The following is a 14,672-nucleotide window of genomic DNA, read 5'->3' as shown; positions in this document are numbered from 1 at the left end:
CCTACTTCCTAGTGTTACATTGGTGACTAGGGTGTCACCTGTTACAGAGTTCTTTTTTTTTTTTTTGGACCTCTACCTCTCTTTCTATGAATGCACCGAACACAAAGATTTTGCGTTTTCTCGCGAAAAAATGTGGCATTTTATCAAAATTATAGTTATGCCAGCAAATTCAATGAAATATCCCATGCCAAAAAAAATCAGTGGCTTGTGTTGTGACGGTAATGCGGTATGCACATACATCATAGGAAATGGCCATGTTGACGTGGCTTTTAGTTTGAGCACGAAAAACTTGGGCTATGCCCTGGGGTGAGCCGATTGGCCGTAGGATGAGGCGCGTGTGAGCCACACCACGCCAGGCTACACCTTCTTCCGCCGCACACACCGCCCCGGTCACCCCTCTCTGAAATCACAAACGCGCGTCATCCCCACCCGGCCACCGCTCGCATTCTCACGCCCATGGCCACGGCGGCCTCGCCGCCGGCGGGGCCGGCAGCTTCCTCGCGGGCGTCCGCCACCCGCTCCCGCGCTGGCCGCCTCTCTCTCCCGGCGGCCCTCCCCGCAGACGGCCGTGGTGACAGCGCCACCACCTACAAAGAGCTCGGTACGTTCGCCATTGCAGTTTCTTTTTTTATTGTAAAGAGTAATGTGAGGATAAGTGAAATGCCTCGAAATCTTGTGATGATCCGTCTAGCCTAGTCACCTTGGCTTTTGTAGATGACTCGTCGTAACAGTGGTAGTGGTTCTGCTGCTAGTAACAAACCTTTTTATAAAAATGTTTGATTTTTCGAGCCCGGGGTACCTTTTTATATCAACAAAAGTCTAAATTTTTTTACTGCGAAGATTAATGTATTGACGATTATATGGTCCTAGAATTTTCCTGATTACAATCAGTCCTTACTCCTTAATGTACAGTTCTATTTGGCCAAATGTACAAGCTAAATGTGCCAAATATACGAGCCAGATTTCAACATCTTACGCTGACATCTGTTTGTTGTTTATATCAAGGTCTGTACTCCTGGAAAAGGAGGATCGAAGATGTAGTTATCCGGGTCGAGATGACTGCATCCAACGCATTGAAGTGGGAGGAAGCACAGAGGATCAAACACGAAGAAGTATTGCAAAGCCGCAGCTTGTGGGACAATCCAGCCAAGTCACATGAGGCGCTCTCTGCTCTCTCCGATGCCATCAGAGCGGTTGATCATCTCAAAGACCTTCTATATAAGGTGCTTGCTTAGATGCGTAATGTGAGTTCGGTGAACTGTTTTGCTTTGTCCCAAATTTGAACAAGGAAATACTCTTTGTGTAGCATGCTGGTTCCGGCACAAGGACCATGCTTAACAAACGGCACAAGGACCATGCTTCAGAAACGGAAGATGGACTAAACAATTAGGAATTATAAATTAGAGTGTCCTTACTTTATGTGCTTTGATTCTGAACTGTGGAAATGCTGGATTAGAATTTAGCATGTTTTGTCGCGGATGCTCATTAGATACAATGTGCAGGCTGAAGAGGCTAAGTTGATAAGTCAACTAGCAGGGATGGATGTCATAAATGGAGAGCTATTTAAGCAAGCATACAATATCTCTTTGGATGCTAGTGAATTTCTAGATCGTTACGAGATGTACAAGCTTCTTAAGGGTCTCTATGACAAGGAAGGAGCTTGTGTCATTGTCACTGCTGGATCAGAGGGTGTTGCTTCAGAGGTCAGTTGATTGTAGTGACATTGGATAAGTTAAATAGTGTTCAGAGCCTGATGATGGTAGAATAAGAGTATAAGACTACTTTAGTACTTTGAATAATGCTTCTACCCAAGTCAGTTTTCATTAATTTGTCAATTAATTGAATTTGTGTAACATGATATTAAGACAAGAATGATGATACCTTAAAACAGGTGGAGTAAAGGAACCAATCTAAAGGATAGCCACTATAAATATTTCTTCCAAATCTTAGTCCATATAGTTGTCATCACTTCAATGATATAATATAGTAGTGCTTTATCCGTAGTACTTTCATCAACTTTGATCATCCCCACCTTTTTGAAATCTTGTTACGTTTTCTGATTTCAGCTATGGGCAGAGAAGCTATTTGACATGTATACATGTTGGGCACGGAGGCAAGGTTGCAAAGAAGGACTGGTTGAGAAGATCGCATCAATAAGTGGTCATATCCAGTATGCAGCAATGGAAATTGAATCAGAGTACATGTTTGGAATTCTTTCTGGAGAAAAAGGAATGCACAGAATGATCAATTCTTCCATTGACACATATGGCACGGAGGAGGTGATTACATTATCTATTCCTATTTGTTACAAATCTTTAGCATGTTTTTCAGTCCAAGCGATTAAACACAAAGCTTATATCAACAAAACCCTACTTTCAAAAATCATTCCAGCAGAGCTTAATTGTGTGCAGTTACTGAATATAACTGTGCCAGCCAGCGACTTACCAAATATAGAACTGCCACCTTTTTTTCGATAAAGGGAATATATTAATATCGTGAAGATACCAATTACGCCCAGATACTTAGTAAAAGACCTTAAGAACTGGAGCAAGATAGGACATGGCTTCATTCCAACTTTTTTCAACTCAATTTAAAATTACTTTATCAAGATATTGATTCAGAAATCAGCATTTTCTTACACCCAGTTACGTTGGTCTAAATCGGCACACATAATTTACACTCTGTAAAGTCCCATTTGTGGCCTTAGGGCTCCAGTTCTTCAATATTAACTCCCGAATTCAAATCCTTTGTATTTACGTTTATGGAGAAACTATGGTATGATGGTCTGGAGGCCCAAATGTGTGTGCAATTTTTGGCATAACCTTCTCCTTGTGCTGTTTTACATTAGAGTGTCCTTTTTACCATGATTTTTTCCTTGTGATGCTTGATACTATCAGAATGACATTTTTTTATCATGATCATTACCTGACCCTTTATATCAGAATGGCTAACTCTAAACCTACCAAAGCTTCCAGGCAATTTCGGCTAGAGTCGATATAATCCCTCTCTTCTTGGATAGACCACTTAATTTTCACTTGGATGACAATGATCTGGAGATTTCTCCTTCTCTTGATGAATGTGCAAAACGAAATCGAAGAAATAGTGCTACTGTTAGAGTTCAACACATACCAAGTGGAGTTACTGCCGAAAGCTCAGGTACTGGAAATAAATATCGAATGTTGATGCAAGTATAAATCCACATATAGCGGCAGGCTAAATGTACTGGAGTGGTTTCTCCACAGGTGAAAGAAGCTATTTTGCAAACAAGCTAAAAGCCATGAGCAGGTTGAAAGCAAAACTCCTCGTTATAACAACAGAATTAGGAGCGTCGGGCACGAAGATGATCAAGAAACAGGCTGTAGAGGAAAGATACTACCGCGAGACAAGACGATATACGTTTGGCCCCCAAGAATTGGTACATGATCTAAACACAGGCATCCAACTGTCAGACCTCAACTCGGTCCTGGAAGGCGACATCGAACCATTCATCAGAGGTCGTATTATTACAAGACATGGGTGATGGTACATTGACACGCCATAATATAATCCACAAGTTCTGTAAATCCATTTTTTGCTGATACAGATATAGCACATCACCAGAGGATAACTTCTGTAACATGGATCACATTTCAAGCCAAAAGAAAGGCAAGATATATCAGGTATAGCAAAGATCATGTTCTTACGGGCCGGTTGTTGCCATTCATCTGCTGGATGTGGATGCTCTTTCCCTGTCAAGCTTGCGAGCGTGGGCGAGCACGGCTCTCCAATGCTTGTCGATCGCATCCTGATGCTTGTTTTGCATTCCCTCCTGCCGGTTCAGCGCGACGCCGAGGGCCATCATGGCGTGGTCCTGGCAGTTGATTTTGGCCGGAGCAAGCAGGTGCTGGGGATGTAGTCGTACTGTTGGCTGCCGTCGGCCTCGATGGGCGGCTTGAACGGCTGTCCGTAGAGAATGGCCTCGAGCCAGTATACCGACAGTTTCCTCCAGTTCTTCACCTGTTCTACCATGTGCGCCGGCAGCACCCCTCGCTGGGCAGGGTTGCACGTCACGTGCGTGAGCACGCCGCCGCCGCCCCTGAACCTGACGGCTTCACATACCATCACCGAGATAGTCATCAGTGACCTCGCGATCTCCTTCAGGGTGCCGGTGTTGGCCGCAAGCTGTGCTGCCGCGATCTCCTATTTGTGACCTGCCAATGCCTTCTCTGAAGCAAATCCTTAGTGTTAATTAAGTCTGCCATTTAAGAGTAACCATGCAAACATCTTGATTTTCATAATACATTTCTTCTACCATATCCACTTAAATTGTGGTTCAACCTGGTTATGATCATATAAAGAATTATAATACTGATGTGGCTTGTTTCCCACATGAGCATGTTCAATCATCATGCCCCACATCCATCATGTCCAGATCATCCAACTAATTCTGAAGCAATAGAAATTCTTCATGTGCTCGAGATGAAAGAGGCAAGTGTACTCCTCAGATCTATCATTAAGCATAACCATATCTCTAACTGAAATCTTTTCATCTTTAGCATAGGAAAACAGCCTAGCAAACCTCTGTCTTAATGGAACAGAAGAGCCATCAAGTCCCCATTCATCAGACCAGAACAGAACGGCTTCACCACTTTTAACAGAAGGCTTGGCCACAGATCTATAAGTGTCCATCAATTTGCTTCATCAAAGAGCGTCTTGATGAAGACACCTTAAGGTTAAGCATGTAACATATGGGAAACAAATTGTTGATTGTCTAGCAAAGGGTTTAAGAATTAAAGAGTATATGCTGGCATGTAACAAGATAAGGATGATAAATTATCGCTCATCTGGGGAGTAAGTGTTGAATAGTTTGGGCTATGTGGGTGTAGTGCCTATGTGTGTCACAGAGTTTGACTCAAAGGCCCACTTCAGTGTATATGTATGTGTAGCTAGCAAGAGAAGTGAGATTCCAGAAAATTGCACAAACAAACTACATAGTAACTCACTCATAAATTGCAGGCTATATTAAATCGATAAATAGGGGTAGGCAAAAGCATGAACCCTTGAAACCGTGCAATCCGGATGTTCCTTGTTTAATTAGTTCATTTCTTTTTTCAAATGCAATCCACAGTTTCGCACTTCCCAGCTAGTACAAAAAAAAAGAGAAATAAGTGGAAACCGTTCAACCCATCTTTCTTTGCACACCGCATGGATGACAGTCATGGCGGAAATGCTAACGTACGGACTGTTTCTACGGAAAGAAACTTACGGGATTAGGTGGAAGTGGTTGGTTGGTGCGAATCTAATCTCCTCCCGTGATTCAAGGGCTGTAATTGTTTTGATTTGCTACACGTCATTCCGTAAGGGTATTCTGTAAATTGTCTACCTCTGCAAGATTCTAAATTTCAAGACATAGAAGACATCATAGAAATACGTGGTGGAATCCGGGTACTCCGGAACCTATTTCACTGTGTGGGTCAGAATTACGTATTTTCGCCCCCTCACCCCAAAAAATTTAAATAAGTTTTTTGCATGTACAAGATGCACGTATGTATGTGCGTGCAATTTTTTATACCAAAATTTAAAAATATGTAGCTTGGGGAAAAATAACAAGTTTCAAATGAATAGTATGAAGGGAAACTCATTCGCACAGTAATTTCTATAATTTAGGGGTCGGAGCAACTATGTAACTTCTAGGTAAGTTTAACCGGATTCCGCACTACCCAGGTTCCAAAAAAACCGCTTTAGAGAGATTGAGAGAAATTAAAGTTATATTTGGGCTGGCTCATACAGTCATACCCTAGAGGTGAGGTCCTGAAAATTTGGGAGCATTTGGTCTGAATCCCGTCCATCATCGCGTGCCAAAAGAACCGACTACAATTCAGTTCATCACTTCTGCTCTGGTACTCCCCCTCTTGGCAAAACTTTGTCCGTGTAAAAAAATAAGGACGGTGGAGATATTTTCATATCTTCGTAAGTAGGGCACGATCGTAAAATTATTAAATCTGACATGTACATGCAGTCCTGTAGTGGCCCGTATGGCCCGCATTGTTTTGTACGAGCAATTCTTGTACGTGTGGCGTGATCATACGGTCACGTGTGTGTGACGTAATGTGTCGGGTTCATGTTAGGCAGACGAGATTGTTAACTGGTCATGTGCACTGGCGGAGCTATGTAGGGGCCGAACCGGGCCATGGCCCGTCCAGGTTTTGGGCCGAAAAAAACCAGGTAGTATCATGCATCCCATGTCCAGCCCAACTGCAGCCCACCAAATGACCAGAACGTCCACGCCTCTGCCTCGTTGACTCGGGAAACTCATTCTCGCTAGACCAAGAAAAGCACGAGTCAGAGCAAGGCGGAGGAATTGAGAAGGGCAATCGGGGGAAGTAGGTGGAGGCGAAGCAGGGCGGCACGGCAGCAGCAGCACCGCCCCCAGAAGCACCGGACCGCCGCCCATCACTGCAGCCCGCCAGCCCGCAGTCACGCACACATTCCCGGCCGCACGTGCACGGCGCTCCTTCCAGGCGGTGCTGCCGCGACCAACTGCTGAATCAAGCCGATGATCTTCCCCAATTTCTATGTACTGGTACTTTCTTTTTTCTCAAATCCCTAGTTAGCAATAAGGACTGTTCTTTGTAATAATAATTCATACTGAGTGGTAATAGCTGTTCTCTGAATTTGTTTTCAGTTTTACAAATTTTAACAGTTATGGGGAAGACAATTAAGGATCGGTATTGTTTTGAAAAGAAAAAGGGATGATTATCTTGCCAATAATCTGTTAGTCAACATAGTGGGTGCTATTTTAGAGACATACAGCTACGAAGATGTCATTGCAGATTTTAGTGGTTAAAAAGATCGGAAAGCTGACTTGTAGTATCAAGTATGTATGCCTGGCCTGAACATCTGTAGTCTAGCTCCTTAGGTAGTACTACCTCCGTTTCAAGGAATAAGGCCCACGCGTATTTCAAGACGAACTTTAACCATAAAAATTGAGCAACAAAATCTTAATTATATTATATGTAATTAGTATCGTTAGATTTATATTGAAAAGCACTTTTTAATTATGCTAATTTCATACAAACAATCTTTATCTATTTGAAGTAATTAGTCAAACAAAAAACACGGGAGAGGGGGGCTGTCCTTGGTGAGTCCCGCCTTGAGACGCGTGAAGGTCGTGGTGAGGGTATGCTTGACGGCCTTGTTCAGCATGGCGAGACGGCCATGCGGCAACCCTCCGGACGACAGGACCAACGACTCCTCGTCGACCTCCGCGCTCATGGGGTCATCCACCTCCGGGTGACGATGCCTCACCATCTCGCAGTAGTTCTCGACGTCCTCGGCGTAGGTGCCGAAGTACTCAGGGAGCGAGGGCTGAGGCTGCGAGAGATCGGGCTTCTTAAGCCGCATCTTGTTGTATATCTCGAGGTCAGACATCTCCTCCTCGGGTCCTAACGCGGCCCTCTGCATCGCGAAAGGAAATGTTGTGAGTACCAACTTTGAACCTGAAGGAAAATAAAATGTATACATACCATCTTCCCCTTGTAGCGCTCGTAGCTGAGGTTTCCCCCACAGTGTGTGCCACCGTCGCCTCGGTTCTCCGCGTTCCGCCTCGCCACGGCTGCAAAGTCCTCGTCCATCTTGAGCCACCTCGTCCTAACCATCTCCTCCCATGCCTCGGCATGCGGCTCGGCCCAATCGGGGATAACCTGAAAATGCAATACTCAACTCAATCTAATGCAATCGCAACTTAGTAGCAATGTAGAATCTCATTGACATTTTACTCACCGACATGTAGTCCTCCACCGTCATCTCGTACTCGGCCTTAGCATTCTTACCGACAATGTCCGGCTTATGGACCCTCTCGCCTCTCTCCGCCCAGAAGTGACCCGCGGACGTGATCCTTTGGTTGTACCACACCTGCGGTGTCAACCTCTCACAAGTCGCCCGCAAAGTCCTGTTCGCGGCCGTCTCCTCAACCTCGGGCGCCACACGATAAAAACACTTCAATCATGCAAAAAACAATTGTGAGATTCATGAGTTAGAACATTGGGGTCATCAAATATGAACGAAGCTCGAGAAAATATGTCTTACCCAAAACTTTCTCATCACGGCCTCAGCAGCCGTCCGGAAGCCTACGCCAGGGGCACTCTCGTAGTCCGTCCAAGTAGTGGCTAGCTTCTTCTCGCCAGTGGGACAGTGCCGAGGGGATAGTACTTGCCCGGCCAGAACTTCCTAAGCAAAGCTCCAATCATGCTGCTAGGCAGGCGCCCCTTGACCCCCGGAGGAAATATCCAATTGCTGCACATGAAAATCAAACATTAGCACATGAAAATCAAACATTAGTACATGAAAATCGAAATTGCCAAATTAGTACACTTACTCGGGGCCAGCGGGAATAATAAGGGTCTTCGCCTCATGGGTCTTAGGCTCCTTCCTCTCGTCGGGGACTCTCGCTTCCCCACGAATCTTCAGTGCCTTCGGCCGCCCATCCTCCTCCGGAGTCTCAAACCCGCGGCTAGAGTCCTCCTCGGCTCTAGACTCCGTCTCCGCCTCCTCTCTAGACGTCCCCTCCAAAAAGAACCCGGAAGCAACGTCGCCTGAAGCCGAGGGTGGTGGCTCAAAGTCCGGTCCTCCCCAGCCACCTCCACCTCCACCTCCACCTCCTCCCAAGCCACCTCCAGCTCCACCACCTCGTCCCCGTCCTCGTCCTCCTCCTCCTCCCGCGCCGTCCTCGTAACGCGGATTGCGACGCGGTGCCCTCTCACTCCTTCTAACATTGTTCTTGCGTTGTTGCATCTTCTTAAGCAAGCTCGACGAGTCCTCCTTGCCGCCGCTCATATTGTTCAATCACCTGCATTGAGAAAGAGAAAACAATTAAGAAGCATGTTGAAAAATATATAAATAGTAAGCATAAAGACACTAAACAATTAAGAAGCATGTTCAAAAATATATAAATACTAAGCATAAAGATACTAAACAATAAAGAAGCATGTTGAAAAAAATATAAATACTAAGCATAAAGATACTAAACAAATAAGAAGCATGTTGAAATATAAACACATAAAAGACCCTCACCAGCCGTCATCAATCTCATCGTCAATCTCATTTTGTTTCTCCTTGCCACTATCACTATCACTATCTTTTGAGTAGTAAGTTGGATTTTGATAGACGGGTGGAGGCTCATCATCGCTATCATCTTCCACTTGTAACTTCTCGAGCATATCTATGTCCTTTAGATCCACCACTGACTCACCACGAGTTTGCATCGTTCTGAGGTCCTCTTCAAGAACACATTCTAACTCAAAGTGCCCGAAATCCTCTTCCTCTTGATAGAAAATTCCCTCGTATGTTACGGGGTCAATGTTGTTGTAATCGTCCTCGGAGGGAATCGGTAGGTTACCATGTGGCGATACGGAACACGACTTCCCAGCCGTTGAGGGCCGCTTTACGGCATGGGTACGGCAAATAATAAACTTGCTTGGCTTGGTGAGCAACAATATAGACATCGGCTCCGGTATAGGTGGTGGAAGGCTTAACTTCAACTAACCCAATGGACTTGGTAATTCTCTGTCCACCTCTTGGGTCGAACCAATGACACTTGAACACAACGAGATTGAGTTGTTTGTTTGTACGATTGAAGGTCAGCTCGTATACATTCTCTAACCTCCCGTAGTAATCAAAGGTATCGGATCCTTTAGTGAAGACACCAGTATTTATCGTTTTTGGATTCGCCCGGCCCTTCTGGTGTGTCTCTGTATGAAATCGAAACCCATTCACGTCATACTTTTCATACTTCATGACGTCACGGTTACAACCTTGGGAAACACATCTCAACTCATCTGTCATCTCAACGTTTGCATCAGCTCCCTACAAGCACGGTTCAAATTTGTTGTGTGCATTAGTTACGTGGAATAACAGGGACAAGTCACATATTGGTAGGTAAGAGGGACAGCTTAGACATTACTTTTTTCATGAACCAAGACACAAAGTTTATTTTGACTTCGGGAGCACCCTCTTTCCGTAGAGTCTCCAACTCCGCGCCCGTGGGATCGCGCGGAAGCCACCACTGTTCATCCGTGAATTCGCTGAAAGGATACAATAAGCATTAGACCGAGTTGAGTGTAGGTGATCGAAACTAGATACAATAAGCATTACACCATGTTACCTAATGAAATCGTGACCGCCATCGTCGTCCCCCCCACCACTTCCTTCATGTTCATAAGCACATAGAGCATTATGCAATCCTTCTCTTCCCTCTCCAATCGATATTTTTGTCCTTTACCAGCCTTGCCACCGGGACATTGGAATAGTTGAAGCTTGGGGTCATTCATGGGCACGTCGACATTGTAACGAGAGACCGGGTTATGCAGAGTGGGAACTTCATCAGGATAGTACGTTGTTGCGGCATCTGCCATCTCCCGAAGGCACGTTGCCTCAGCTATGCATGCTCCAATCTTGGCTTTGTTTCCGATTATCTTCCGAATATACTTGAACTCTCTCTCAATACAAAGCGCCACCGAAATCGCACTTTGGGCCACCCAATAGTGCCTCGTTTGCGAGGTGCACAATGAGATGTGCCATCGGAGTAAAGAAGCCTGGCGGAAAGATCATCTCCAAATTGCATAGCAACTCCGGCACTTGAACTTGCAGCTTCTCAATAACCTTAGGACATATCTGCTTAGCACGAGGCGTGCGGAAGAAATGGCTCAACTCCGCGAGCACTCGCCATATTTTCTCGGGAGATACCCTCGAAGCATCACCGGCATCAGCCGCTCAATCCATATATGATAGTCATGACTCTTGAGCCCGGTGACTTTTCCCGTCGAAAGATTGACTCCCTTGCTCATATTCGAACAATAACCATCAGGGAACATCACAACGTATTTTAGCCACTTGAATGCCTCCTTCTTTTGGATGGAATCAAGGCGAAGTCGGCGTGCGGCTTGAACCAATTCTTTCGACGGCCGGTAGGACGTTGCATGTGTAATTTCTTCCTATCACGAGCTTCTCAACATCGACTCTAGCCTTGACATTATCCTTTGACTTCCCGGGAATGTTTAGGCACGTGTGAAATAAGGACTCCGCGACATTCTTTACGGTGTGCATCACATCGATGTTATGGGGAAGTTCGAGGTCCTTGTAATACTCGAGCTTCGTTAAGGCTGCCTCGTGAGTCCAGTTGTGCGTTACACCATATCCCTCAAATTGATGGCCAGCTTACGATGCGTGGCACGAGAGCACGTAGCTCGGCATCAACAGCTATACCATCGAACTTTGGCACCTCTGTTACTTCATGCACAACTTTGCCTTTCTTGAAGTTCTTTTTGTCTTCTACGAACGGATGCCTCCGTTTGAGGTACTGCCGATTCGTGTCAAACGCAACATACTTGCGACCCTTATTTAGCCAAAGGAACTCAAGTCGATGCCTACACTGGGCATGGCCATTTACCAGCTGTACACCATCCGCATGTTAGGGCGTACCGGGCATGTCATGCATGGTATACGCAACCAAACTTTCATGCGAAGTTTGTCTTCGATGCTTGGTCGTACGTCAACGTCCCGTGGTGCCAAGAGTGGTTCAAATCTTCCACAATCGGCTGCATGTAGACACTCAAGTTCTTCCGGGTAATGGGGCCCTGGAATGATCGGCGACAGAAACATGGTCTTCCTCGTCATTAGGACTCCGGGAGGGAGATTGAGCGGAATTACAAACACGGGCCAACAAGCTGTAATTGGCATTCGACATACCATATGGATTGAAGCCATCCGTAGCTATCGCAATTCGACATTCCGAGCATCTGCTGCCCTATGGGGGTATTTTCTATCAAAGTTCTTCCATGCATTGCCATCGAGATGGATGTCCCATCTTCGTCCGCCCACGATTGTCCTTTATTCGAGTCCCAATCTTGTGCCACCTCATCTCTTTGGCTGTCTCATCAGACAAGTAAAGCAGCTTGATTCTTTATATGAATTGGAGATACCGAAGAATCGACTTTGCGATCTTTGACTGCCTCACACGACCATCCTTTCCCGTTACCTCTTCATACCTAGAGGCCTTACAAATGGGACAGTACTTGTCCTCCATAACTGTTTCCAGAAGAGAACACAGCCTTTTTCACAACAGTCTATCCTTTGATAATCCATGTTGAGCGCCGACATGAGTTGCCTCGTCTCGTGCGGGCTTTTAGGCGAGACAATGCCCTTTGGGCAACATGTTACCAGATTGTTTTCAGACTTGCTTCGAAGCCGTCACGGGTGGTGTTGTACCGGGTCTTGTGGGCTAGACATTGGGCGATGGCATCGAGCTGAGAAAGCGCGGCGCCTTCGTACTGAGGCGTCTTAGCAGCGGCGCTCATCTCCTAGACGGCCTTCGCGGCTGGCGCTCGGTTCCTCCGGTTACGGAGGTTCCTCCGGTTCTGGCGGTTCCTCCCGTGAAGGTGGCGACTCTGGCATGTGGGCATCGACAAGATCATCTAGAAAGTCTCTAACCCCATCGTACTCATTGCCATTGAGCCGCTGCCGCATCACCTCACCTCTGTCACGTTCGTGCTCATCAAAGTCGATCTGCGTGACGTAACGAGGCATATACCCATATTGCAGAAGGTGTTTAAACATGTCATCCTTTCCACGACGGTGATGCTTCAAGCAACGATTGCACGGGCAAAGTGGCTGAACCTTCTGTTTTGTACCACGCGCCAACTCCTTCACTAAATGCCAAGTCTTCCTTATCCACTCATCTGTTTTATTAGTCGCACTAACACGGCCGGTGTACATCCATCCATTATCAGCCATCCTCTGCTCTATTGGAAGCCAAACGACAAGCATAGCATTTATATCAAATAGGAAAATGCATCATATTTTAATTTTTTTAACAGGCAAAACGAATGCATCAACCTACATCTCTACTAGGTGGGCTCCTAGCAGCCGCCGGATCCGTAGATTGAGTACGTTCTCCATGCTCTACCCGGTCCGAGTCAAAATTTCGCAGCACCTCCCCGCTGCTCTCCCGATACACGTCTCGCCAAAAAGACAAGAGGATGTGCATCCGGAGAACAACGGTGAGGCGCTGCCGAAATCCTGACTCGGACCGGAGCAGAGCATGGAGAACGTACCCAACTACGGATCCGCCGACTGTCCCGTAAATGCCGCAAGCGTTACGGTTGAAAATATGCCGACCACTAATGCATATTTATCCGCGTAACGCTTGAGGACGGGAAGTGACACGTAGGTTACGCAACTTGACTTGGAAAATGAATCTAGTGACATAAATAAAATGCGGAGAAGAAGTTGGAAATTTAGCTCACCCTCGATGTAGAGGAAGTAGTCGAACAATCGAGTGTCGATGTCGGCGGCCGTCGAGAAGCGCGTCAAGATCCGGGATCGTCACGCCGGGGTGCTCAAGACGAGGCGGTCACGGCCTGGCCTATTACAAATACATATTATTAGAAGAAATTCACATTTGCATTTCTATTTACATTATTAAACATAGCATTTCAATTTCAACTACACATTTCTATTTCTTTCCAAATGTCCCTGTTACAACAATTTGCAGTTCTATTTGTTTCCAAATTTCAATTTGCAGTTCTATTTCTTTCCAAATTTCAACTACACATTTGCAGATCTATTTGTTTCTACTTCAATTTCTATTACAACAATTAAAGGAATACAAAAATGAAAAAAAAGCCAATTGCTTACCATACCCGGGTACTGGGAGGGGTGCTGAGGATGGCGGCGACGGGAGGATGGCCGGGGCGATGAGGAGGCTAGGGCGAGCAGGAGGGCGGCAGAGGAGGAAGCGGCGGGGCGTGGTGGAGGGGGAGGGGAGGAGGTCAGGGAGGAGGGGGACGAGCGGCGGGCCGGGCGGCCGGGGACGGGAGGAGGGCAGGGAGGAGCGGCAGGTGGCAGCTGCAGGAGGAGGGCGGTGGGGCGAGGAGGATGGGGACGGGAGGAGGGCGGCGTCGGGCAGGAGGCGGCGGCGTCGGCTGCGGTGGCGGGCATGAGGTGGCGACGAGAGGAGGGGGCGGGGGCCTGAGGAGGCGGGCTGGAGGCGGCGACGGGAGGAGGGGTCCGGGGCCGAGGAAGCGGCGGCGGGAGGAGGGCGGCGCGGGGCTCGAGCGGCGGCGGCGCGGGGCTCAGGCGGCGGCGGCTCGGGCGGGAGAAAAATGAGATGTGCACGGGGGAACGCGCGGTGGAGGAAAACGCGCAGCCAACCAGGTGAAAAACGAGATGGGGATCTACGCCGAGGGCCACCCTCGGCTTACACAGATGCTCGGTCGTACACCGAGGGCCACCCTCGGCTTAGCCGGGCCGACCAGGTGGACCCTGGGGTTAATGCTAGGGTTTGGCTACACCGAGGGCTACGCATACGCCTAGGGCAGCCCTCGGCATAGTTTATTTTTTTTTGTTAATTTTTTTTTGTTTCATTCTATTTTCTAACTATAATATACTAGTATATATTATATTAGGTCTACCCTTTGACCTAATATGCTAGGATTACCTTTTTTACCACGTCGACATTGAATTGAATGCGCGGTCTACCCTTTGACCGACCTCCATCGGCGGTGCCCCCGTTACTTTACTCTGCCTTTTTAGGACACATAAAATGACGCCACGCGGCTCCGCTCGATTTTTTGGCTCCGTTTGCTTTGCCAACTGCGCAAAACAGGGCCGCCGGGACATGCGGTATGGCCGTACCG

At 46.9% G+C, this 14,672-nt stretch overlaps 1 protein-coding gene and 1 pseudogene across 1 annotated transcript; one reads left to right on the top strand and one right to left on the bottom strand.

The window, feature by feature from the left end:
- Positions 1-354: 354 nt before the first annotated feature.
- On the top strand, positions 355-3,682 carry LOC127316532 (peptide chain release factor PrfB3, chloroplastic-like). The gene is made up of 6 exons (XM_051346954.2): positions 355-601; positions 1,006-1,223; positions 1,503-1,703; positions 2,067-2,279; positions 2,976-3,156; positions 3,243-3,682. Exons 1-6 carry the CDS (start codon positions 457-459, stop codon positions 3,518-3,520), a joined length of 1,236 nt encoding a protein of 411 aa, XP_051202914.1. The 5' UTR covers positions 355-456; the 3' UTR covers positions 3,521-3,682.
- Positions 3,479-13,974, bottom strand: LOC127335857 (uncharacterized; annotated as a pseudogene).
- Between the last annotated feature and the right edge of the window lie 698 nt (positions 13,975-14,672).

Source organism: Lolium perenne, chromosome 1 (genome assembly GCF_019359855.2).
Source record: "Lolium perenne isolate Kyuss_39 chromosome 1, Kyuss_2.0, whole genome shotgun sequence".
In the NCBI taxonomy this organism is placed as follows: domain Eukaryota; kingdom Viridiplantae; phylum Streptophyta; class Magnoliopsida; order Poales; family Poaceae; genus Lolium; species Lolium perenne.
This window is presented reverse-complemented; position numbering and strand designations above follow the sequence as displayed.

Bases quoted from the DNA above. Each gene is read 5' to 3' on its own strand.
- LOC127316532 (XM_051346954.2), top strand. From the start codon at position 457: ATGGCCACGGCGGCCTCGCCGCCGGCGGGGCCGGCAGCTTCCTCGCGG. The intron at 1,224-1,502 runs GTGCTTGCTTAG...TACAATGTGCAG, and splicing joins TCAAAGACCTTCTATATAAG to GCTGAAGAGGCTAAGTTGAT. The intron at 2,280-2,975 runs GTGATTACATTA...CAAAGCTTCCAG, and splicing joins ACACATATGGCACGGAGGAG to GCAATTTCGGCTAGAGTCGA.